Raw genomic sequence first — 26022 nt, forward strand, 5'->3', positions numbered from 1 at the left:
TTCAAGGCGCAGTTCCAGCATGAGCTCTCTAAACTTCCCTGATCCCCGCCCCCTCAATCTCTGAGCAAGAACCAATCACTTCCCCCTCTGGGCTCCCTTACCACCTGCTCCTCCTTCTCTTGGAAACTTAGTTCATCACGAGGGATCTTTAGTACTCTTATGCACCTGACACACTCTCTCCTCACCTGGGCAGCTTGTCAAGAGCAGACCATTTTCTTCCCGAAGTGGCTGGGAGCCAAGGGTGCCCGTCCAGTGAAGGCGACATTGGGAGGTGCATGCTGGTGTAGTGAGACTCCCATCGGGTTGCCCAGTTCAGATCCTGGCTCCCCTCGTGACACATATTTGACTGGGACAAGTTACCAGGCTTCATGCCACTCCACCAGAACCTGCAAGTAAGAAAACCTACATCAGGTAGGGGCGCCTGGGTAGCGTAGTCGTTAAGCGTCTGCCTTTGGCTCAGGGTGTGATCCCAGCATTCTGGGATCGAGCCCCGCATCAGGCTCCTCTGCTGGGAGCCTGCTTCTTCCTCTCCCACTCCCCCTGCTTCTGTTCCCTCTCTCGCTGGCTGTCTCTCTGTCAAATAAATAAAATCTTTAAAAAAAAAAAAAAAGAAAAAGAAAACCTACATCGGGGGATTGTTGTGAAAATTGTATCTGGTAATTCCATGATTTGTGTCTCACAGTGAATGACACGTAATAAATGTTGGCTGTTCTTCTTATGGGTCCACACTTGTCAAGCATCTTCTCCTAGATATTTTTAGGTTCAGTCATACTGAAACAGTTCAGTGGAAAAAGCGGGCAGTCGGTCTGATTCCCTCAAGGCTCAAAGTTCCAATCCTTGTATTTGTCCTTTAGGAATTGTGGTAGACGATGGGAAACAAAATCTCACAGGAGAGTGGTGTGACCTCAGTTCTATGTGCATACCGAGAAGTAGGGTAAGAGGATTGGAACAAGCCATGCCCACCGACTTGACCTTGCCCTTGGCAGGACTGAAACACGGACATGTCCGAGGCTAGCGATGGAACTCAAAAGCTCTGGGAATACATTTTGTCCAGAGGCCAGAGGGTAGGCATCTCAAACTGCACAGACTCAGCTCTTTGGGTCTTTTCCACAAGTAGCACAAAATAGCCGAACGCCTGCTGACTGTGACTATAGAGCTTCCGCCCTGTGGACGCGCTGAGTTCTACCTGCTAGGACTCTGTTCCCTGCAAGTCAGTTTCCTCATCTGTCTGATAGGGACTTTTGTCGCTTGCTTGCAACTTTCACAACTTTTACCATATCAGCATTCTACTCGTGCTATTGTTTATTTACTATTCACCTTTAAATGCGATTTTTTCTTTTCTTTTTTTTAAATGTTGCATTTTTTTTAATAGTAACAGGGGAGGCGAGTCTGTATTATTTATTTATTTATTTATTTATTTATTTATTTATTTATTTATTTTTAAGCGGGGAGGGGCAGAGGACAAAGGGGAGAGAGAATCTTAAGTCGGCTTCACACCCAGTGCAGAGCCCAATGTGGGGCTTGATCTTACAACCCTGGGGTCATGACCTGAAACGAAATTAAGAGTCGGACGCTGAACCGACTGAGCCACCCAGGTGCCTCTAAATACATTTTTAATCTAAAGAAATGTATTTGTAAAGGAAACTGTATCATGACCTTGAATGCAAAATCATGTAGAGAAGCTTCCTTTTAATATAAATGCAATGAAAACAAAACAAGTTATGATTTATATAAATTATTATTGCTAAAATATAACTTGATCCCACTGCTTGCCAAAGGCTCTGAGCCGAAGGCCTGCTCTCCATTTGTTAGGTATCAGAAAGTTGCTTAAGCCAGGGTGGGGAGCAACTGAGTCTTTCTCTTTAAAATAAGCAGAGTGAATCGGAAAAGGATCAGATACCCTTACTGTGATTCAAATTATTTAATGCTGTGCCCGTTGTTTGACATATCGCCTGTGCAACACATCCCACGTTTGGGAAATACTGGATCTTTCAGAGTCCGTAGTCTATTCTGGTTGATAGTGAATCTAAAGACAAATGAAGAAATTGACCTAGGACATTGCCTTTTGACATGTGACTGAACTTCCTGAAGATTTAGTACACGTCTGTGTGCTTACTGTTTCTAGACAGTTCAATTAATTTTTATCAGCTATTTGTGCCCAAGCATTCTATTTTTTCATCGCTTAAAGAACACTTACCAAAAATTGCTTTGTGTATCACTTTATGTTTTTAAGTTCTCATATATATGATTCAGACCGTCCAGTCTTATTTCAGCATCAGTGTCATAAAAACCACTAACTATCCCCCTGTCTGCTTTGCTAAAATACGCTGTTTGTTTGCACCTTAGTGTGTCCACTCTGATCCCCTGTAAAGTATCACTGACTGCCTTCCTGCTACCCTTCCCGCTCACCTGTACTTCCTCTTTGCAGCCCCCTAAGTCTCTGGCCCGAAGCGCGGCTTCAGGTGTGAGTACGATAACTGGATACTCACCTGCTTGGGCAATCTTTACTCCTATGTGCATGGGAATTATCTGAGAGCATTTTCTAAAAATGCAAATGTCGGGGGCTCCTGAGTGGCTCAGTTGGTTAAGCGTCTGCCTTCAGCTCAGGTCATGATCTCGGGGGTCCTGGGATTGAGTCCCACGTCGGGCTCCCTGCTCAGCAAGCAGTCTGCTTGTCCCTCTCCCTCTGCCCTTCCCCCCACTTATGGTCTCTGTCTCTCTCTCAAGTAAATAAATAAAATATTTTTAAAACATGAAGATATCTGCTGTCTGCACCTGACCCCTGCCTTCTCGCCCCCACTGACAGAGGTGAGGTGTGGTCCTGGGAATCTGAATTTATTGTAGGTTCCCAAGATAATTCTGACACGCATAACCTCTAGACCCTCCTCTTCTCCTCCTCCTCCTCCTTCTGGAACACAGGTAATGGTAGGTCTGTTTTACGAACTGTTAATATTAAACTTCACCACAAGACTCTTCCCTCCTCACAGATGACTTCCACATTCCCTAGTGGACAGAATTCCTGGTTTGGGAGGCAGAATGGCTGACTTAGAGCACTGGCCCCACCACTTCCCATCAGTCACTCCATGTCCCTGCATGGACCTTCTTCCTCTTCTGAAATTGAAATGATACTCTGTGCCCTCCTTCCTTAGGGATTTGGGTTTAAGATTAAATATAGAAAAAGATACAAAAATGCTTTGTAAATTGTAGAAGATTTTACTAACATCATTACATCAAGAAACTGCACCTGAAAAGCTCATGTGTTAAAATGTCGGAGGTTCTTTCTCAGTGATGTTTTGCATCAGGGATTTTGAGCGGCTCTGCCAATGTTTCTGCTCGAGCATATGTCTAAGGAGAGACAGTTGTGGTCTCACTGCATTTTAAGTTGTGGCATCTCGGCTGTCCTATCCTATCCTACCCAGATCCATTTAACAGCTTTGCAATGTAATTTCACAGATTCAGAAATTGAGGTCTTTCAGATGCTTTAATACAAATCTAAAAATTACCCTCTCTGTGTTTCCAGCGAAACCTCTTCCCTCCCTACAGAATATAAAGTATCAGATACTAACAATAGAATATTAAAAGCCAAATTCAGGCAATTACCCACAGCTTTGGAGAACAGTCCCCCACACAGCTGGTGCCCAATCAGAAGGTCCGTGTCTGTCACCCACCGGCTCTGCTGCTCCTGGAATCAGAATGTCAGAGCTGCAGAGGGTCTTCTGGATAGCCTCCTCCTCGCTTAGCAAATGGGGAAGGTGAGGCACATGAAAGTCATCAGAGTAAGTCATCAGAGGCACGTGTGGACGAAAGCCAAAAGGGCATTCGTTCCCGGGTCCCTGTGTTCTGGCTTACGGTTCTCGTCACTGTAGTCTGCGCATTCGTGCAGCCTGAGCTGGAGGGGCGTGGACGTCCAGTGGTGGTTCTGTGGTCGTCTCGATCTTTACGTGACTCCCTGGCAGGATTGTGTGAGAGAGCCCATGTAGCCTTTGGAAGCACTTCTCAAAGCGCCTCCTTCATTCTCTCCGACTGCTCTGGAGCCTTCCACATAGCCGACTCCGTGGCTGTCCTCAGCCTTCATCATCCTGCCTTGTTGCCCACCCTCCTTCCTCCTCCTTTGCTATGTGTATTCACCCAACCCCTTTCTCCGACTCATCTCCCAACTTTTCTCCTGCCTTTTGTGGGGCTTTTTCCCTTTTCATCTTCATCTCCCCAGTTCCACATCACCCAAAACATATGTGCCACTTGGCAAAGATTCTCTAAGTGAGCAGAGGGGTCCGCAGGAACAAGTCCCGCCGTAACATGCCAGGCACGTCGTGCTTCAGTAAAGGAGGAGCCACGTCACCCTGCGGGCTTCCTGCAGGTGGAACAGACATAGTGTGAAGCCCTGCACATCCCTCTTTTACCTGGGAATGTGTCGCGGTGGGACAAGGAAATGCTAGAGACCGAGCCGCTCCTGAACCCTGGGCTTCTCTGGGGCAGTTCTCAAGACCGTGAGCGACACATATATCAGGACAACTAAGAGCACAGATTTGGGTATCAAAAATGACCAAAACGTTCAATGATTAAGACATAAAAATGGGGGGAGGTATGGAAAGATTCGAGGCTGCATCTTGAGTTATCTAGAGAGCTTATACTTGAAAATAGCGTGGAAGAAGGAATATATAGCCAAGAATGAATGAAAAGCTATGTTCAGAGCAAGTAGCAAACCCAGAAATAGTCAGATCTCAATATTTAGGGAAGAAATCTTGCATATTCTATTGCAATAAGAATAGTCTTCCAACCCGAAAGATGGGAATATTACAGGGAGAAGGTTGCTGTCCAAGATTCATGAAAAGTATTTAACTGTCTCTGAGCCAAGACGTATTATCTCAGGGGACTAAAGGAACTGGTTGATAAGATCTCTGACTGGTACTCCTTCGAGGGTGGGGGAAATGAGGGCAGCCTGGAGACCAGGAAATATTGCCCCAGTTCTTAAAAAAGACTAAAGCTAGACTCCAGAAACTGTAGACTCATAGCTTGAAATAGACCTTACCAAAACTCTAGGACAGCTATTACACAAATCATTTGTGAGCAAGAGTCAACAATGTTGTGTCATTTAAAAAAAAAAATTCATGCCAACTAATTTCATTATCAGGGCAGATTTACTGCGTGGCAGAGACATTTCAGCAAGGCACTGGATAAAACCTTCCATGGGTGGGTTTATTCTCAGGCACACTGAATGGTAGCTGTTTGCTGGGAAGGCAGTCTGTGCCTAAAACAATTCTTGGTTTTAGCCTTGTCCTAATCAACAGGGCTTTTTTGTTGTTGTTTTGTTTGTTTTTATCCTGACCGAAGGCTGAAAACCTAGCAGGCAGATGGCACCAAACTGAAAGATCTAGGTAGCAATAAATTATCTGATCTTCTGTGTGCTTGTGAAACCCTTGAAGTCTAGTTTGCATGGGTGCTAAATAATCATATCTGGAATGTAACAGTCATTATGATTTAGAATGATCTCAGTTGACTAAAATGATACCAAGCCTATAAAATGAAATTTATCTGAGACTAATGTAATGGCCCGTATTTTTGGCATAAATACAACACTATAGGCTGCACCAGTGTAATAAAGAATCGACAGCTGTTTGTGTCAAGAAGATACAAATTGGCTACAAACTCAGTGTAAGCCAAGAGCATGTTGCCATTACCGGGAACGAATTCAGTGTTGACCACATTCATAGAAGTAAACCAAATTGATGGAAAGTGCATGATACATACAAGTCAGGCTCACTGTGTAGATTTGTGTTCTTTCCAGGTACTGTGTTTCAAGGGGTAATCATAATAAGGATTGTTTGCAGAGGACAGTGATCATTATGGGCAATAATCCGGAAACCATAGTATATAATGAACCATTAAAGAAAATGGGAATGTGTAGCCTGGAGAAGAGAAAACTTGGAGAATATAATTAGCAGAGGGAAGAATTTTGAGTGGGCCCAGAAGGCCCGGTAGTTCCACTGGGTTGAAATCAGAGGAAGGCAGATTTTGGCTGAACATTAATAAGTTCTTCTAATAACTAAAGCTGCTCAAAAATAATAAAGGCCTGTGGGTCACTGGAGATTCCCAAGTTGGGTCTAAACGACCACCCATCTGCATGGCACGAGGGGCTTGTCTGCACTGGGTGGGCCATTTGCTGAGATCATCGGGGAGGCCCATTCCGATTCTAAGGTGCTATGATCTCCCCTCTCCAGGGATGCGGTGGAGTGTGGTGGCCAATGGGAGAGTCACTGCCACCCTCCAGCAACTTCTTCCTTGATGGCTGCTCAGCCCAGTGACCGTTAGGCCCCGGGGCAGTGACTCAGAAGACAGCCATCCCTCCGAGAGAGGGCAGGTTCTAAGCTGCTGCTTGTGTGGGACCGCTCCTGCCTTCTCTCCAGCACGCCTTCCGCCAGGCAGCCACGCCCACCACCAGGCAGCCGCGCCCAACGGGGATTTTCTCTGGGGCTCCAGCAGGTGGCGCTGGAGGGACTCAGGGGACAGGAGGCCTCCTTGTTCCCGGGGAAGGTTTTTCTTCCAGAGATCCCCTCCAAAGGGATATTTTTCATTTTCCAGCACTCCCTCTTCCTGGCGTCTCGCCCTTGCCTCACACTCTCTGTTGTCCCCAATATGTCCCCTTACTGTTCCTGGTTTGTCTCTCTCATGTTCCAAACACAATCGTTCACTGTGTCCTATCTCAGTCATAGATGTCTCCAAATATGCCTTCTTTGCTGTGTCTGCTCACAGACATTGTCAAAACACATCCTCCTGGCGCTTGTCTTGGTCAGAGCCATGTTCCAAAAGCACGCATTTCTTGCTTGTTCACGCCTGTTACAGCCATGTTCAAAGTGCTCGCTGTCTCATCTCCATCCTGTTCTGGGCCAGACACTAATACACTTTCTTCCAAGTGTCTGGGTCCAAACATGTGTCCTCCTGGCCAGCCCCCGTGTCAGCTGCAGACTTCCACTCACTCTTCCTTGAGGCCAGTGTCAGTCCTCTTCAGGACACGCTCCATTTATTTACCGTGGAAGAAATGGGAGCAGAGATCTATCGGAGGAGAACAGCCTCTGCGGCACCCTTGGAGCTTGGCCAAAGACAGCTTGCCACCAGTGCCGTGGCCTCAGGCCCTGCTGCTCCGACATGCTTGCTTCCCTCTTGGACTAGAACCGGGCATCTTCTGCTAAAGAGCCTTGGGCAGGGCCAACAACATTGTAGTGCTTATTAAAGACTTTGGAATCTTTCCCTTGAACCTGTGGCAGAGCCCACACTAGCAGCTTAAAAGCCTTGAATCTAGCCTTGTTGCTCCCAAAGGAGAGAACCATTGGCAGCTCACACTGCGGAGACGTGACCCTCACTGCAGGTGGAGGAGGGCAGACTAAGCAGGGCTGGGGTGGGAAAACAGTGCTTGACTTGACGTCAGGACCCCGATTCCAGCCCTGGCTCTGCTCCTAAATGCTGTGAGATCTTGGTACCATGCCCTTCCATTCCTGGACCTCACTTTCTACATTGTGAACTGCAATTCAGACTCGGGGTCTCCAAGATCCCTCTCCGTTTCTAGGACCACAGGATGCTGCTACATCCCTCAGCTACCTCAAAAAGCCATGGCTTGCCTGCCTTTTGACTTTGTTTCAAAGGAACTACCCTCCTCACTTGGGCCTTCTAGACTCTTGATCTTGCCAACTTTGCCCTTCAGATTAACCTGGATGTCTTTTATTCAAAGCTGAGCCCTTGGCTCTTACCAAATGCCCCAGAGTAAAAGTCCCAGGGAAGTAAACACTGCTGTGTCCTGGAGCCATGTTGAGTTTCTACCAGTGATCTTGACTGTGATTTGATAACATCTCAGGACTTTATTATACTCATTGTTCCTACTGCTTAAGAGATGTCAGTTACCGTTTCCACAGATGTTGACTTTAGTTCTGGAATTGAACCGGATAGGAAAGAGCCTGGAATTAGGAAGAAAAGATTGCCCCCAAACCATCTAAATGCCAAAAAAAAAAAAAAAAAAAATTGTTTTTCCTGTGGAGGCTTAATTTTATTGGGGAGAAACTCATGCCTTAGGGAAGGGGAAAAGCCTCTAAAGAGAAATGTTATTGAGTACTCCTGAAAGCTGTTGAGAAATACTGCACCACGCTGAAGTGTTCCCCATCTAGGCTGAAGTCTCGCCGATCACGGGATCTAGTCTCATCCAGGATGGAGACAGTTTATGTAAGTTCTAACTGGCAGCTTGACTCTGGCTGGACTGATCTTTGCTTTTTCAGGTCTCTCTTCTCTGCCAACTACATTCAGGCTTAGGGGGCAAACACAGTCTCGAGGACGGTCCTTTCTTAATACAAAGGAGGGAGCAGCAAGGTTCTGAGTCCCAAGGCCCTAAACCCGGTGATGACCCCCAAACTCTTTGCTTGGCTTTACATGCTAGCCATTGCCTCTGTGAGCACGAGGGAGCAATGGATGTGGGAGAGAAACATCATGGGCAGGGAATCATTGCTGACTCGCTGTGTGACCCTCAACCTCTCTGGCCTCTGAAGAACTCCCTCTTGCCTACTTCGCAAAGTTGTTGTGGAGATAAATAAGATAAGTTTTGTGAAAACATCCTGTAAATCCTAAAATGCCATTCTGTATGCTTATTACTACTTTGGATTACTTTGGAAGCTCCTGGGCTCCGAAGGACGAAGAATTTCCTAAGATATAAACCGATTTAGAGAATGAGCTTTCCATGTTGGACAACAATACCAAGGGAGCACTTTTTGGGGTTTTTTTTCTTCCAAATCCACCCCTCCTCATTTGGTTACTGCACACACCCACACTGCAAATTTATATAGCAGAAACATTCTCATTTGAAGGGATACTGTTGTTCTTAAAGTAAAGGAGTCGGCGGAGGGAGATGGTGACCACAGGCTAATTTTGGTAAGAATGAGCTTCGCTTTCATGAAACTTCAAAGTCACATGGCAAAAATTCAAATGCCTTTTCACCATGAAAACACTCATTTGGAGAAAAAAGACCTGGGTCACCGAAATTATCCCCACTCTGTAAATGTTATATATATATATACATTCTGTGAAAATAAAAAACTCAAACATGGATTAATTATGAACGAGCAGCTGACAAGACTGTTACATAAAGAATCTACTGAGCTACTGAATCAGATAATTTTAAAATTTTTTTCTAATCTGATAGCCAGTGTAAATTATTGTTAATTATGGTTTAATGCTGTTTAGCCACCACCTAAATTTTGTTTACATTTTCAGTAAAGTAGAATTAGAGTGGGGCCACTCCTACAGTTTATAATGCACTGAGTGTCCTGTGTAATCAACATGTAATCTACATGTGTGCCTGTTATATACAACATGGAACTTAATTATATAATTTCAAAGGATTGCAAGTATTAATGGATGGTTGTGTCTTTGGTTTTATGAAATTATTAGTTATACCTATGGTTTATTTGAGGCTGAAACTTTGAAGGTACTGGGAGCCCTCATTCTAATTTGTCTCTATGGAAAACACCCTTGGCTTTATAATGATCTGCTTTTGATGCAGTTCCCAGGAGTGCATTCTGGGAAAAACAGGAACTGAAATAGACTTGTTTTTGTAATAGATAAATTCTCTCTATTTATTGATAAATATTGATAAGTTACACATCTGTTTATATTTACGCATTGTGTCCATGTTTATATAAATTATATCTTGAGGGAAATCTTAAGTCTCAAAACTAATAACTGAATTTTGAATACACAATAAAATGCCAAAGTCAAGCCCATGCCTCAGTTTTGTGGAGCTTCTCTGTAACTCTGGTAGCCCAGTCCATCTCTTAGAAGCTTTGGTGCTTGAAGCTGGAGAATTTTCTATTTCCAGCATCAGGTTCTCCTAAGGGTAGAGCCAGAAGCCCAGGACCCCTAGAGAATGTGCTTCTACCTGTATGCCTGTCTGCCACCTTTGTTAAGGCCTCATGCCCTAGGACAGATGCCCCTGACACGGTCCTCCTGAGAGCAGAGGATGGGGAAGGATCCGGCCCAGCCACTCTCAGGGCACACACTATAGGAGCCATTCAAGGCAGCCGGACAGGTGCATATGCAGAAGTCTTGGATTGAGATTATTAAACGTGTGCTTCCTGACTGAAACCTTTTTTGATGTCATGAATCATCCAGGAGTCTGGAGTCCTGCTCCCTTACCCTGGAGCCCCTAGAATGTTAGGCCTAGAGTAGGTGTTTGTGAAATCCAGGCTCAATCTCTTCTGAGTATGGGGCAATGGGAAGATGCCGTCAGCATGCAGGACACGGTACTCCCCTCAACTCTTCTATTTAGTCCTTGGCGCCGCCATCATCTCTCATATAAAATACAAAGAATGGACAAGAATTAGGTTTTCAAATCAAAATCCTTTCTTCATACACAAATTTCCTGCGAACCCCATTGCATATACATCAAAGTAGGATGGGGAACAGGTAGATTGGGATTTCCCATCTCTGCTCATTAATATTATAATATAATGATGACTATATAATGATTATAATATATAATATTATAATGTTATGATGTAATACGTTATTCATTCTAATATAATAATTGTATCCCTGGAAGGAGCCTTCTTTGCAGCCTAAAACCCTAAGCAGATGGGCCAGGCTTTTTCTTTTCTTTTTTTTTTTTTAAGATTTTTATTTATTTATTTCAGAGGGAGAGCGAGGGAGCGTGTGAGTGCACAAGCATGAGGCAGGGGCGGGGGGGCCAGAGTGAGAAGCAGACTCTCCACTGAGCAGGACCCCCCCCCCCCAATGGGGAGCTCAATCCCAGGATTCTGGGATCATGACCTGAGCTGAAGGCAGACGCTTAACAACTGAGGCAGCCAGGCACCCCTGGGCTGGGCTTTTTCTTCTACAATTTCTACGATGGTGCTTGGTTTTCCCCACTCCTTAGTTTTTATAAAGCATTCATAAGACTCCTGTGAACTGTTTCTCCAGATGATTTGTCTCAGACTCACGCCTGTCCACTTACTTTCAAAACCTCTTCCTCTGCACAGAAAATGCCCCATTGCCTGAAACTTCTATCCTAAAGAAGATCTGAGACTCCCCTCCCTGTGAGGCATCCACTGTGTCCAGGCAAAGAACAAACCTCAGAAACCCGACTGACTTAGCCTTGGACTAAGTCCCCTTCCTTGCTGTCTTTCCAAATTGTCTTTCCTCACTTTGGAGCCAGCCATTCTCTGCACCGTGCAAGGAAGTGGAACTGCCATTGATTAAGGACTCACTATGTCTAACGTGGTTTCTATGTGTTCTATAGATTGATTCTTCCAACAGAGCTACAATCTTTAGAGAAACAGAAAATTCTCAACAACCTACTATGTGCCAGGGGTCTGTTGCCAGAGGCCCATTAATAAATACCACTGACAACGTGTCTGCTCTCCCATTGGGAGCCAGAAAATAAACAAGGGGACAAAAGTACATGAGTTAGACAAGTTTAGATACTCACCAGTGCCATAAAGAACATAAAAAATAGAGATGGGGTAGGGGTATGTACATTATCTGGAGGAGTCAGGGAAAACTTCAGGGAGGTCAGCCCTGTGATGCAGGACAAGAATACCAAAGAGGAGTCGGTCACATGTTGATCTGGGGGAATATGATGTCAGGCAGAGGGAACGGCACGTGCGAAGACTCTGAGACAGAAATGAGCTTGGCGTGTGTGGCTGGTGCTCAGTGAATGTGGGGAACGTGATAGGAGATGGGGTCAGAGGAGGACTTGAAAGCTGATAGTGATTCAGCAGTTTTAGATGGCATTCGTCAGTTACTTACTAGGAACTGGCGTGGTGGGAAGCGCTTTATAGGAAGCCCTGTGGGGTAGGTATCATTTTCCCATTGCATTGATGAAGAAGCAGAGCTGAGAAGTTAACCTGGAATTTTCCAAAGGACTCAGAGATTACTGGGAGCTGGAAATGGGACCCAGACCCTGCCCAGGCTAGTCTTTCTCCCCCAAGTCACTTGCTGAGGGAGCCTGACCCACCCAAGCCCTGTTCTCTTTAGCAGCAAGAACCATCCCTGAAATAGACAAATCCTTCTCTTGTTCGCCTTTTGTCTTTTGCCTCCCTTCTTTCTCCATGGAGCGTTTGCATCCAAACAAATAAAGATGCATTTATACAGTGATTCTTCATTGATTTTAAATAAGCTAATTCCAAATGCCATCTAATTAGAAGTAAAAACCAATTCTTGGCCAGCCAGAAAGAGGTTTCCTATGAAAACTATTCATTATATCCGAAATAAGAGGAAATTCGATCTGGTTATATAATCAGATTTTTTTCTCCTGCATTTCCTTATCTCCATCCTTCCTGACGTCCTCCTTCTACAAGTGATGTTATCTTCATCTGGACCGGGCGTTCGGCTCCGAAACACATGCTGGATCATGCTGTTTCCCTGATCAGAACCCCGCAAGGATTCTCCACTGTCTACCAGAAGCTGGGCCCCACATCATTTTTCCAAGCCTACTGTCTAGTTTTACCTCCAGTCATTCCTCTGCATCCCTGCAAAGCAAACAGTATGTTGTGTGTTCCCCTTTGCATCTCACGGCCAGGCTGTTGGTCCCGCTGTTCTGTCCTCTGAGCACATGGCCCCCAAACTCCTTTACATGCTCCCTCTCAGAGGACACCTTCTACTTGAAGTCTTTTCCAGCCTCCAGAACAGCATGAGGTTTTTGACCTATTCCAACCTCCAAAGCGCTTTGTGTTCCTCTCCTATGCTTTTTTCCTGTGGTTCATTAATTATGTACACTCTGAGCTTCCCTACCAGATTCTGAGCTCCTTGAGGACAGTGGCCAATTCTTATGGGTCATTTTTTTGTTCTTGCACCCAACACAGGTTTTTGTGCCCTGGAGCTGTCCAATAAATTCACTGAATTTGCTCCCTGGAGAGAATCTGGAGCTCTTCCTTCTCTGCGGAGCCAGCACTGCGCCCTCCAAATCTCCCCAGGCTCTGCCGTGTAAGGCTCCGCCCGCGGCAAAGCTGCAGCCTTCTGATAAGAGCAGAATTTTCTGTGGCAGTCTTGAATAAAATCAAGATGTTTATCATGTTCCTCGCAAGGAGCAAAAGGATGAGGGTTTTAAAATACCATTATTTCCCTGATTCATGGCAAGGTTTCCTTTTTCTCTTTTGGTTCGTGTCTGTCTCTCGAAAAAGAAGTTAAGCTTCAAGTTTTGTATTTGCCGAGTGCAGTGGGGAATCAGACTGCAGTTGCTAGAGCGGTGTGACCTGCTGGAGAACACTGGCCACCATTTCAGCAACAGTGACGTTTCCTGAGACAGCACTGGGCACAGAGTGATTGATGGCTGGGCTGGACCGTGGGTGTGGCATGGACCCTGTGTGATGGCTCAGGCTAAGGTGTGGCAGGGCGAGCTCAAGAGAGAGCAGGCTGTGTGTCCTTTTCCCTCGGTTTTCTGACTAACCTGCAGCGTGGCTGGCTCGGCATGTGTCCCTGCCCCTTTCTGGCTTACGTTTTGAGAAGCACTGGGCTTTGCCATTAGGTAGACATGAGTTTGGAGTCAGGCTCAACCAACTGCTGACCGTGTGTGATTTTGGGCAAGTTGCTGACGATCTGAGCCTCTCCTTCTAACTCGCACAGAGATAATGATGGTGCATGCCGCCGAGTGGTGTCGTGAGCCTTGGGAGGGGGCAAGCTCATGGACAGTGGAGTACAGGCATGCAGGAAGTGCTCACTGGTTACTCTGAAGCCACATGGAGAGTCCTGTAGAAAGGGTGTTGAGACACCAGAGCCAGGGCAGTGGTGAGAGTGGCGGGTGCTGGTTGTGTCCGTGTCAGTCGCGTGACCCGGAAAGGGACAGGCTGTGACCCCCATGCAGGAGAAGATGCGGATGATGTGGGATTTGGTTGCAGAATCGCAGAACGTACAATGTGACAAGCAGGGACAGGAAGCCGAGCTGTCACTCAGTTGCCTTATTATGGAACACCTGAATGTCTCTTACCTGCTCCAGCTCAGAAGTTTCCTTAGCAAAAGTCACACTCTACCTGCCGAGAGGTAAAGGGACTCAACTCTGTTGAGCACCTAAGATATGGTAGTGCTTCCTTGGCCCCTTACATATCTTATTTCGCCTTCAAAAAAAGTATTGGCTGGATTGAATCTTGGCTTCCCAACTTGCCAGCTTGTTTGGGCAAGTTAATTAACTTCTCTGAGCCTCAGTTTCTTCAGGAGTAAAACAGAGGCATTAATGGTACCTAACTTATGAGGTGGTATAATTTAAATCAAACTATGTATATGCCAGCAATGAGAACACCCCCAGGCAGAAATTGGTGATTTTTACTATTATTATGTTCATGGTTATTTAATGTGATAACCCCCATTTTGTGGATAAATAAAACGAGGCCCAAAGACCCTGAGCTCCTCAACCGAGGTCATACAAATAACAATGAGCCGAGCCTGGACACAAACCTAGATTTGCCTGTCCTGAGGATCGTTACTCTATTTTCCTGCCTGTGTAGAAGGTAAGAGACAGAAGCAAGGCCATCATATTTGAAGAGACACTCCCTCCGAAATCAGAAGACATTTTATAACATGTGTGGGTAACATGTAGCCTGGATGGATAGTCGTTTAAATTGGTCTGGAGCCTTGGATGAAAGGTCAGACATTATCTGTGTTTTTAAAAAAACTTGGTTGAGACCAGATCATTTAATTTCGATTGAGTCCTTCTCAGTATTGAATGACATTAGGGGGTTACGTCATTGCATTCCAGCCTCGGTCCCCTGAATTAACATGGTAATCATTCGTATATGGTCTTCTCATCAACAGGGTCCAAATGAGGGCCCATATGCCATTGCTTAATGATGAAGTTCTTGGCCAGAATACAGACGGTCCCCCTCTTCACCCCACATTCTTCCTAAAGCCTCTAGCTATGTCTCTTTATCATCCTCAGGAACTTGCCACGGAAGAGCCTATGAGTCATCTATTACTAAGGCTTTGTGAAAGGGAAGCTGACCTAGGGCTTTCTAATTTCAAGTGAAAAGCCCTTGGCTGCTTGAGCCAAGGCACCATTTCTGGTGGGACTTCTTGTCCCAGCCAGCCAGAGAGTGGGCAGTTGGTCAAGGGGATGTGAGTCAATGGAAGGAACCAGGAAAGAGTAGTCTTATCGGGGTCACCCTTATTATTGCATCTCCTCTCCTAAACACAGAGCCTTCCGGAAACATTGAGCTTATAAAAGTAAAAGGCCAAAGTCATTCCAGAATTCTGTCTCATCTAATAGTAGCCCTCTCAGTGGAGAGCAGTCTCTATTTATTTTCCAATTTCCTGGCATTTATTTGCTATTCAAACCTTCCTATTGTGGCTGATGGTTTCACTTGCAGTAGGCTGTGCGATGGAAAAAAACACGGATTCTGACTCGCCCTTGACTTCAGCCACCAGGTGAGTGCCTTCTGGCCAGCCCCTTCCCCCTCTGAGCCTCAAATTCCTCACACAACAAGTGCTCTAGCCTATTTCACAGATACCAGATATTTTTTATTCACTTGACAAAGGTTTTTTGCCTTCCAGAGGCGAGAGAAATAAAGTAATGTTCACTGGCCTTTGACGGCTTCCATGTTAGTAGGTGGGAAAAGATATGATCCCCCAAACTAGAAAGCCAGGTGAAAAGTCAGAAGTCCAGTGAGGTTAAGAAACCGTATGCTAAGATGTATGGAAGTGGGCAACAACGCCAAGTACCATCACCATTATCATCATCATCCTTATTCCAGTACTCTCGGTGGGAAGTCACTCCTGATTTCTTTACCTTCCATGCCCCTACATTCAGTTTCCAAATTCTCATCCTTTGAAAAGTCTTTTATGTCGTCTTTCCTTTTTAGTTTCACTGTCACCTGTCGGGGCTCGTTCCCCGTTCCCTCATACCAGATAACTACACTGTTTCTAATTTTTTTTCCCTGTACATCTGTCTAGGTTAATGTATTTTTTAAATTACACACCCACACACACACAATAACTAACAAATAAAAAATAAAGTAACATCCCCCCAATTTTCCATATGCTGAAAATTTTCCCTATTCAACAACGCTACCGAGACACTTAAAGTGGCTCCCAGGTGCTCATTGATATGTCGTCCGTGCCCACAATACAATCCCACCTCAGAGCAGCACGAGTGCAAATAGGCCAAGTCCCACTTCCTTCTCCAATGGTCAGGTCCTTACGTGGCTGTCCCCTGCTCTGCTGCAGCCCACTCTTCTCCCACCACATACCAGTGAAAGCCAAGGCCAAGTTCATGGGCCACCCTGTCTGGGAAGCCTAATCCAGCCCACCCCGGTCTCGGTCCATAGGACCTAATTCCCTGGGGCTACAACCACAGTCCCCGAGGGAGGATGCTCTCAGGCCCACACACAAAACAGAAACCTCCAAACCAGGCATCTCAGTGTAAAACCACCAACAGCAACAAACAACGCCGAGTAAAAACACCCTCTAATTGGCAAAGACCGACTAGTGCATATAGACAGTGTACTTGAGACAGTATCTCAAGAGATAGGAAAGGAAACAACCTTATTAATCATCCTAGGAATGTAAGGAGTAATTGCTATCAATTTCATTATCATCCTGAAGTTCATTCAGATAGGCTTTTATAAAACACCTGCTGTTTAATAAAATTCTGCGAGGTGCTAATAATGGGGAGAAAAGCCTCAGGGCTTGTTATGGCGGTCTCTGGGGGCCCCATCCTGGGGCAGAATAGAAAGTGGAGGGGACTCTCTTGCTGCGTCGAGGGTCTGCTTTACCCTAAGTGCTGTTCACTGCAGCCAGCCTGGACTGGTGATTGACCCTCCGGCTGGACGTGCAGACCCACACACCAGCGCCAGTGGAGGACTGGGGAGCTGCTCGGGGAAGGACCCGAAGTGGGTCTCTTGAGAGCTTAACGAAGCATCATATTGACAAAGGCAAAACCCACTGCTGCTCACTACACACCAGAAAGATTCTTCTTTCCCTTCTCCTCCTCACATGTAAACTACACTGCAAAAATGTATTATAGCTCTAACATTTAGGGCACAATAAAACTCTCTGAGAGCCAGATAAAATCTCTGAACTTTCCGCTAAAGACCTGGATGTAAGCGCAGATTGTCAGATACATTTCCAAGAAGCTCATTTATTCTCTGAAGTAGAAACCCAAGGTCAAGATGAAAATCCTTGCTTCATGTGAGGCTGTTTGGTGGATATGACAATATTGACTTGATGACGTCACAGAGTCTTCTCTCCTCTCCTGCCTCTGGTTGGTGACATATTTATTTCAAAGCCGTAAATACAGCCTCTAGTGCCACTGTTGTCTGTCAAGTGATTTGTCGTAAAGATCATATTTCTTCTTGTAACATCTTTCTTTCCCCCAAATAGCTCTGTGGCAAGTTATCTCATAAACTGCCACAGACTCCCCCTGAGCGCGATAAAGGATGTCATTGCCTTCGTTTACTGACTGTAGTGCAAGGTCCAGGAGAGTCTGAGCAAATGCCTGAGACCTTGTGGGGTCACTGAATCCACTCCCAAGTCAGAATTTCTTCCCTCACTGGAGATCTGTGTGTCGGGCACTGTACTTGTCTCTGGGTCTGCCAAGTCTCAGCTTGCTAGCTTGCTCCCAAGCCTGTGCCAAGAGGAAAAAGCCTGTTCTCTTTGGAAATTGACTGGGATGAGTACAGCATCCCTAACTCAGTGAGAAGACCTTCCATTTTAACAGCACCCGTGAACGCTGTTGACAGTTTATGGAAGCAGACAAACTAACTAATTTCAGGAACTTAAACACTTGAGCTTTGGGGTTTTTTTTATTTGTAAAAGTAAACTTACTTCTAAAGCAAGTGTCGACAAACTACTGTGGGCCACGTTAGCCATCAGCTTCTTTCTTATCGCCTTGAGCGACAGGAGTGGTTTTTACCTTTGCAAAGGGTATAAAAACCAGCAAAAACCAACAACAACATAAAACTAAATAGACAGAAAAAGAACAAAACAAAAAAGGAGGAGAAGAAGGGTGTGCAACAGAGACTGTATGAGGATGGTAGGACCTCCCTGCCCGAGGAAGCCAGCCCTATAATACTGAGATGACCTAAAATACATCTAGCTCTCTAGATGTCTAGAGATGTCTAGAAATGTCTAGAGATGTCTCTAGAAGTCTACGACTCCTGTTCTAGAATCAGGATGCCTGTGTTTGATTCCTTGTGGCCTCTTGCCAGCAGCACGATCTTGAGCAAACTCGCCAACTCCTGTCTCTAACTTTCCTCACCTGCCGGGAAGGAGTGATAATAGCATTTCTTGCTCGTGATGGGGGATTACATACGAAGCTGAGACTGGAGGCTGGTCCATGGTAAACACTGAAGAAATGTTAGCCATTGCTATTAAAATAGTTATGACCGTCATCACCAACTCTTCCAAAGGCCTTTGCGAGAATTAAATGAGACAGCGTCTCTCGAACACCTGGCACGGTTCCCTTCTCACCGAAGGCACTCAGTAAATGTCAGCTACCCTCGTCACCATCATCCCCATCACTGTCACCGTTTTCAAAGCTCTTTCGCATACACCATCTTACCAGAAGCACCCAAGAACCCAGCAGTTGGTGTTACGATCCCCTGCTAAGACGTAAGAAACTGAAGCTCAGGAAAGCGAAGGGATAGACGCTGAGCCAGGAAGAGGCGGAATAAGGACGGACGAGTGTAGATTTTGCGTTCTGGACCAGTCTGTCCTCTCTGGACACCATGCTGCCTCTCCCATAAAACATCTGAGGATCTGTTGTTTGTTAGTTTTCTCCAAATGATATACTTTGAGTCCTGGGAGCCTGACAAGACAGGCAAACATGACCGTGTTCTTCCCTGGCAGGGCTCTGCAGACAGGAAGCTAGGATAATTGGATTCCAGCCATTTGATCTTAGGACTGCACATGTAACCGGCCAACTGCTGATGACCAAGCCTAATGGAAAAAGCCCTGAGCAAACAAACACAACCCCCCTTTTAGGACCTCATTGTTTATGCTGCGGAGAGTGAAACTCATCAACAGCAGCCCGCATTCTCCCAATAGTTCCAGTCAGGACAGAGATGGCTTCAGAATGTACCAGACTTCAGTCTGCCACTAGGGACCAGCCTGGACGTACCTGCAGTGGGGAAGCACGAGAGGAGGAGCCAGGACATTCTTGACAACAGAGCTGGTGTGGTCAGATGAGTGCTGTATTTTATTTGGTTTTGGCCAAAAGCCAAAACATGTTTGAGCAAAGTGCGCCCTCGGAGTGATGTTTAAAGCAGGCTGTTAAGATCGTAGTGGTATATAGCATGAGAGTGAGTGCTTGACTATAAAAATAGGTAACATTTCAACGCCCGTTCATGGAGAGAGCCCCTGTCATTTCCAACCAACGTTAGCTGTAAATCAGCGTTAGTTAGCTCACGTTCTCTTTAAGGCCATAGATTCAAATAGACTCTGTTGTTGGACATGTGTGAAGTCATGCTTCCTGATGCTATCCATGCAGAGGTCATGGAAATGACCCTTAAGAAGCTTCAGCATTGCCCCTGACACATGGGGCGGAAGACTCGGAAGTGCACCTTGCAGAAGGGGAGCTGCCCCGATACGGAGAGCTCATGACCTGCCTCCGCTTTGTGACGCCAGCTTTGCTTTAGAAACAGCTGTGTGACTCATTCCCCACCCCTTGTCCGGGAGACACAGAACCGTCAGTCTGAGGAGGAGGACGAGACGACCTCCCTGCCCCAGGGAAGGCAGACCTGCGGGTCACTGTGTTGAGCCAGATGGAGTCTTTTCGTATGAGCCTATGGCAATGGTGTAGGGTATTAGCTCAATATTTGTGAATGAGACCTTTTAAGTCAGCGTTCCCCTGAGAGTAACGAGAGTGGAGCGAATCAGAGAAGCCAGGGTTCTTAGACCGTCAAAGCGGGTTGCAGGAGCTATCCAGGTGTTTCGAAAGGCTCCGAGCCATTATTCCAGGATCCCCAGCTCCTGGCCAGACCTCTTCTCTCTGTCTACCACCGAGCCTTGTCTGCTTGGCTTTGAGCTTCTTCACACCTGCTGCCAGGCAGCTGGCTAACCACCAACCAATCCCTGGCCGCTCACCTCGCCATCCGAACAGCAGCCAAGGCAGCTCGCCTTGTGCGGCTTCCTGGGTCTGTCCCAAGCTGCCGGGCTAAGGCCCTGTCGGGACTGAGCATGTTTGGACTTAAGAAAGGTAAGCCTGACCAGTTAGCATGTCCCGTGTGACCATTTAAAGTCTCCTCCACTGTCTGGGCAGAGGAAGGGGCGAGGGACCCAGTTTTCATTCAAGTCTTCACATTACCTCTTGGGTTTGTGGTGAGTACAAAATAAAATAAGGGATGTCAAGGGGCTTTTGTAAGATCGTGGTCTGCAGTACAAACGTAAGGAACAATCTCTGCGTATAAAAACAGATTCAATTAGATGTGATCACTCAGCCAGTGAGAATGCAAACAGCGAGAGGTCACAGGAAGACTGTACTGGTAATCCAGCAAGGTTGACATGGACAGGGGATGGTCGATAAGGTCTTTAAATACAAATGATAAAATTTCTGAAAAATCTAAATGTTTATTTCCTATTAGTATCTTAAATTTCATTTTAACATTACTTCAACGTGTAAAATTAATCACATCTCCCGTTTTTAAGGATAGGGCAGTGCAAAAAAGTGTTTGTAAGGATTCTATTCTATTCTAAGATGTTCGCAAAAAAAGTGGTTTGTTTTGTGGTTTTGGCCAGCATCTGCTATGTTCAGACATGTCTAGAAACTTCCCCACACGTTGCACTCTCAAAAGTTCACTCATTGGACTCATTAAGGGTTATAGGCAAGAAAAGCAGTATTGTGGCTTGCATTTAAAAGGAAAAATTATAAATAAATACGTAAGAGTAGTTAAAATTTTAATTAAATAATTGAGGAGATATACACACATATATACACCCCCCCAAGTATTAGTTATTTGTAATAATCTGTAGTTCTATGATCCTGTGGGTAATCCCAGCCCTGCACTGATGCTTGGAAGCACAGAACTGGGGGTTGGAAGACCCTGAGTGAAGGAGTGGGTCCATCTCTTCTTACATAAAACCCACCATGACTTCCAGTATTTGAATGGTTGGGTTCTGATAGTCTGACTTCCAGGGAAGCATGTCAGGCAAGCAGATACCCAGACATTTAAGTCTTTGATTATTTATGGCCTAATGGAAGTTTCTGAGTTTCTCAAATTTTCATGCCAACATGTCTATTATTGAAATTGAAGAATTGCATAGAATATTCAGAATGTTCCGATGGTAACCCTTAGAGAGCTTTGCTACTGAAGGATTCAGAAGCATGTCATGGTGCTCATGAAGGGCTAGAGAGAACCAGTTGAAGGAAGAAAAAGCTGGGGGTCCAAGTTGCCATTTAATCATGTCATTAACTTAAAGTTTGCGTGGAGTAGTGCCAGCTAATGTTTACTGGGCACCGGGCACGTGATGAGAGTGCTTTGTTTCCGGTAACACTCGCAGCGCTCTGCTCAGTGAGGTGCTCCAGGAACTTGAGGCATAGGGCGGTCTGAGGGTGAGAGGCTACTGAGGAGTGGAGCTGACATTAAATTCTGGATGTTTCACTCTCGATCAGCATTGCCTCGCTAATACTGATCAATAAAATGAGTAAATTGTGGTTCCTCTCCCCGAGAGGCTTGTCATGTATCTGGAAACATACCTCGTAAATGCCCGTGCAGGTCGCACTTAATAAGCTACATCATAAGGCAGCTTCTATTGTCAAATAAATTATAGAAGCAGGAAGCGCTGTTTGTTTACAAGAAGGAAAGGGATTATCCCGTTGAGTTGGTCGGAGATAGCTGTATGGAGGAAGTGGCCATATATATACCCAATGATACTTTCCAAGATTCTTCGACAGAGACGTATCATGGGAGAGGAGCTAAAGAAGAGAGAGGAGAGCTGAAGAGGGTACGTTCTGTGCTTTTTAACCTCATGGCGAATTATTTTAATCAGATTGCCCTTAAAAATCCTAATTGCAGGATCCTGGCTTCCTGCTTGGCCTCTTGTCATCTGAAGAGGAACTTGATGTTTGCTAAGGGAAGACATGGGCGAAGTGAAGAGAGCCTTTTAGAGCCTAGAGCCCGGAAGGGGATAGATATTTGGGTGCGGTTTCCTAGTACAGGGGTTGTGGGGTGTCTCGGGGAAACGGGAGGGAGCCACGGACAGCTCTTCCTTCTTGGAATGGGACCCGGAGCTCAATTAATGAAAGAGCCTCACTGCTTTCCTGGCCCCGAATCTGGGGGTGGGGACACAGGAAGCCCAGGATTTTGGAAGCGAGCCTCAGAGATTCGTGATGCTCACAGTTTAAAGGTGTGTGCTTCTGAGTCAGAGGGCCTGGGGGTCGAGTCATGTTTTCCCTCTTGCTCACCAGATTCTCTTGGTCCCATTGCCTCTAAGCCTCAGTTCCTCATCGGGAAATGGGGGCAGTACTCCCCGCCTCACAGGGGTGGTGAGTCTCGCGTGTACGTGCAAATACCACATAAGGAGAGCAGGACGGGCCCTGGCACGCGTGAACACTCAGGAAATGGCAGCTGGCGATGAGGAAGAGGAGGAAGGAGGGTGGCTTTCTGTGCATTCCTTAGCCACATCGCCGTGCAAAGTAACTCGGAACTCGTGGCTTTCAGCCGTCTTCGCTGCTGGGTACCTGGGGACAGGAGCCTCAGCTCTCTAGGCCTGTGTCCTTCCTTGGTACATTCAGGCGGTCACCTGCACAGTGACCCTCCCCGGCTTCTGTGGGACCCGCGTGACATGCCAGCTAGAAAAGTGCTTTCTAGACAAACAGTGGGACATAACCATGTTTAACGATGCTCCCCTAAAGGCACTTTGAGGCTACTGGAATCCTCCTTTAGGCTAAGAGCACCTGTTCACTAACTTCTGTGTTTTTTTTTTCCTTCTTCTTTCTCAACGTCTGCTTGGCTCTCCCTCCTCTGTGGCTGTTTTCTGTTTCAACTAAAAGTGGCTGTCCCTCTGTCTCCAGCCTCCTCCTGCTCTTCTGCAGTAGGCCAGCTCCTGTGTGACTGCACGCGCTCTGTAAGTCTGTCACTGTCTGTGTTATGCGTCTGTCTGGGTCTGTCTCATCACTTCTTCCTATAAAATGTCTTCGGTCTCTGCCTGTTCCTCTGTCTTCATGGGGCCAGCTTGTCCAACGGACACGTCACCTGACATGGAAACGTCACAGCTGTTGGCAGACACCCGCCCTGTCCAGAGTGCCTTTTGGACCTTCATCGTTATTGATCTGAAGGCCACAGATGCATATGGTTTGGGAGCTTTATTTCATTTTATATTTTTCAATTTTTAGATTTTGTTTGGGGCTTCTCCCCTGTCCTGGGAGCACAGCCTTCCCAAGGCCTCTGGGAGATGAGCCCCTGCTGGGGCTGGATTCAGCCCAGGGAATCATGGTCCTCAGAGCTGCTGTCATCTGGTTGTCCCAGGTCCCCAGTCATCCTGTCTGTCCTTGGCTATAAGTGGTGAACTCCTTCATCTTTTTTTTTTTTCAAAGATTTATCTATTTGAGAGAGAAAGAGAGAGCATGAGCTCAAGCGGGGGAAGGGGCAGAGGGAGAGGGAGGGAGAATCTCAAGCAGACTCCTCACTGAGCGTGGGCCTGACACGGGGCTCCCTCCCACAACCCCGAGATCACGACCCACCACGAAATCAAGAGTCAGCTGCTTAACCGACTGCGCCACCCGGGCGCCCCTTCATCTCTCTTAAACAAGTGGCTGTGACTACATCAGGGTGAGGTGGGGTTTTGGTAGTATTTTATTAGCGTTTCATTTGGAAACACATTTATATCCGTGGAAGAACGGTCCCGTGTACTTTCACACGCAGCTTCCCCTGAGGCTAACATTTTACACAGCCACGGATGGTTGACCAAAGCTGGAAAATTTGCATTTTCCCATTCCTAGCAACAGAACTACAGACTTTATTTAGATTCCCCCAGTATCAAATCAGACTTTGAGCCACTTTATTCAAAGTCGTGGGTTTGGCTTTCCTGTATGAAGCCATCCCAGTACAGTCACGGCCTCGAGAGACCATTGAAACACCTTCGCCTGCACCAACGGCCCCTGTTGGTTTCACTGGGTCAACTTCTGTGGACTTTCTTATGTTTCTTTGCCCTTTGCACACATCCACTGTCCTTTTGTCCTGCAGCCAGTCTGTCCACCGCTAGCGAGCTCTGCTCTGCCGTGTGTGGGAAAAGCACCAAGCTTTCTAGAGTAAGACACAAACTAAGGGTAAATATTCTCTGAGTGAGAAACCGAGGAAGGCTAAGCAAAGCTGACACATTTGTGACAAGTACTCAGATGATTCAGAGGCCTTAACGAAGAACAAACAAATAAAAACCGCTCAGTCAGGTCTCTGGGTGGTTAAGGTCCCTGGGTGCTTGACCTCTAGATAAATGAAGTGTGGTCAGTAAGAGAGTCACAGAAGCGCCCGCGAACTCACACCCTCTGGTAGTTCATTTTCTCTTGATGCTTCGGGTTTCTCTGGACAAAAGGTCCTATCTCTCCAACGTATCCTGTTGTTTCCTTCTCCCCCCCCCCCCACATGCTTGCTTTGGCTCCTTAAGATCTCCAGTGTCCGTCGGCTTGGGCGGCCGTAACAAACTATCATAGATTGGGTGGCTTAAACAACATTGATGCCTCACAGTTTTGGGGGTTGGGAAGTTCTAGATCAAGGAGCCAGCAGATTCGTTTCCCAGTGAGAATCCTCTTCCTGTCTTGCAGACAGATACCTTCTTACTGAGTCCTCACATGGCAGAGAAAACCAGAGAGGGAGAAATAGAGAAAATGCTCTGGTCTCTCTTCCTCTTCTAATAAGGGCACTAATCTCATCATGGTGGCCCCACTCTCATGACTTCATCTAAACCTAATTATCTCCCAAAGGTCCCCACCTCCAAATACCATCCTGTTGGGGTTATGGACATATTTGGGGTGGGATGCATTTAGTCCGTAACATTTTCAATCCTCTACCAGCTGGAAAATATCCTTTTCTTCTTTAGACTCCCAGCTTCTCTGCCAGGGTGTTTCCATGGGAACGACCCCAGCCCATGATGTGATTTGCGTGCTAAGGTGGCTTTCTCAGTCTCCTTCCCATGGAGAGATTGAGAACCAGAACTACCCACAGCCACAGGCAGGGCCGTTCCCAAATGTGGAGGGGAACCCCCACCCCCAGAAGCTATGGCATTGAACATAAAAGAATGGAAAGCACATCACAGGTGCAGAGATTGTCTGAACAGTACAACACACAGAGCCGCACGAGGACCGAGGACAGAGGAGTTGCCATTGTCCTTTGTGATCAATACAAATGCCAGACGATGTCGGGGAGGATTGTCTTATTCTATAATCCATTCATTCCATTCCATTTCTCTAGATTCCATGATGTTCTGCCCTCTGTGTGAGGGGTCGTGAGCTCTATAGCAAGGATTAAGAAGGAATAAGGTTGGGAAGTACTAACAGCAAAAAGGGTTCTAACACACGTGGATTGGAATCCTGGCTTTGCCCATTGCTGGCTGAATGACCTCTGGCAAATCTAAAGCTCTCCAAGTTTCAGTTTCCTCATCTGTGAGGTGGAGATATATAAAATAATAGTGCAACATCATTGAGTCATTGTAAGCACTAAGTGCGATAATATTTTCAAAGTACTTAACGCAGGGTCTGGTACAGAGGACTAAAAGATTGTTACCTCTTATAATATACGGACCTTGCCTTTCAGGAGTGTTAGGAGGTTGGAGATATATCCAATCAGACACCTGACATTAGCAGAGAATTTGTATTTCTACAGACGGTAAATGCTGATGAGTAGTGTAGAAGGCTTCTGGAAGGCCTCCTGGTGGGCATTGACCTGGGTCTTTAAGGATGGGTAGGATTTGAATGTGGGAGAATTTGGGAAGTGACCGTAAACATGGAAGACAGGGAGCGTGGACTTTACATCATTTAGAATGCTTTGGCCCACAAGGACAGTCTAGAAAGCCTAACTAAAATGAACTTAAGCAAGGAGGTCATTCACACAAGATAGAGAGTCCAGAGTTGGG

General features: G+C 46.2%; 1 protein-coding gene across 2 annotated transcripts in view; it reads left to right on the plus strand.

The window, feature by feature from the left end:
- HTR4 (5-hydroxytryptamine receptor 4) overlaps positions 1-26022 on the plus strand; it is a 163972-nt gene that overhangs the window by 128111 nt on the left and 9839 nt on the right. Inside the window, exon 8 of one of the 2 annotated variants that reach the window (XM_087867887.1) lies at positions 6219-6434. The exons of the other annotated variant lie outside the window; for it this stretch is intronic. Coding sequence (XP_087724013.1) covers positions 6219-6309 — 91 coding nt within the window. The 3' untranslated portion in view covers positions 6310-6434. Of the gene's footprint in view, positions 1-6218; positions 6435-26022 lie in introns of those variants that run through there. 2 annotated transcript variants of the gene reach the window in all.

This window comes from Ursus americanus, chromosome 15 (genome assembly GCF_024610735.1).
Source record: "Ursus americanus isolate L20-20 chromosome 15, mUrsAme1.1.p, whole genome shotgun sequence".
Classification (NCBI taxonomy): Eukaryota; Metazoa; Chordata; class Mammalia; order Carnivora; family Ursidae; genus Ursus; species Ursus americanus.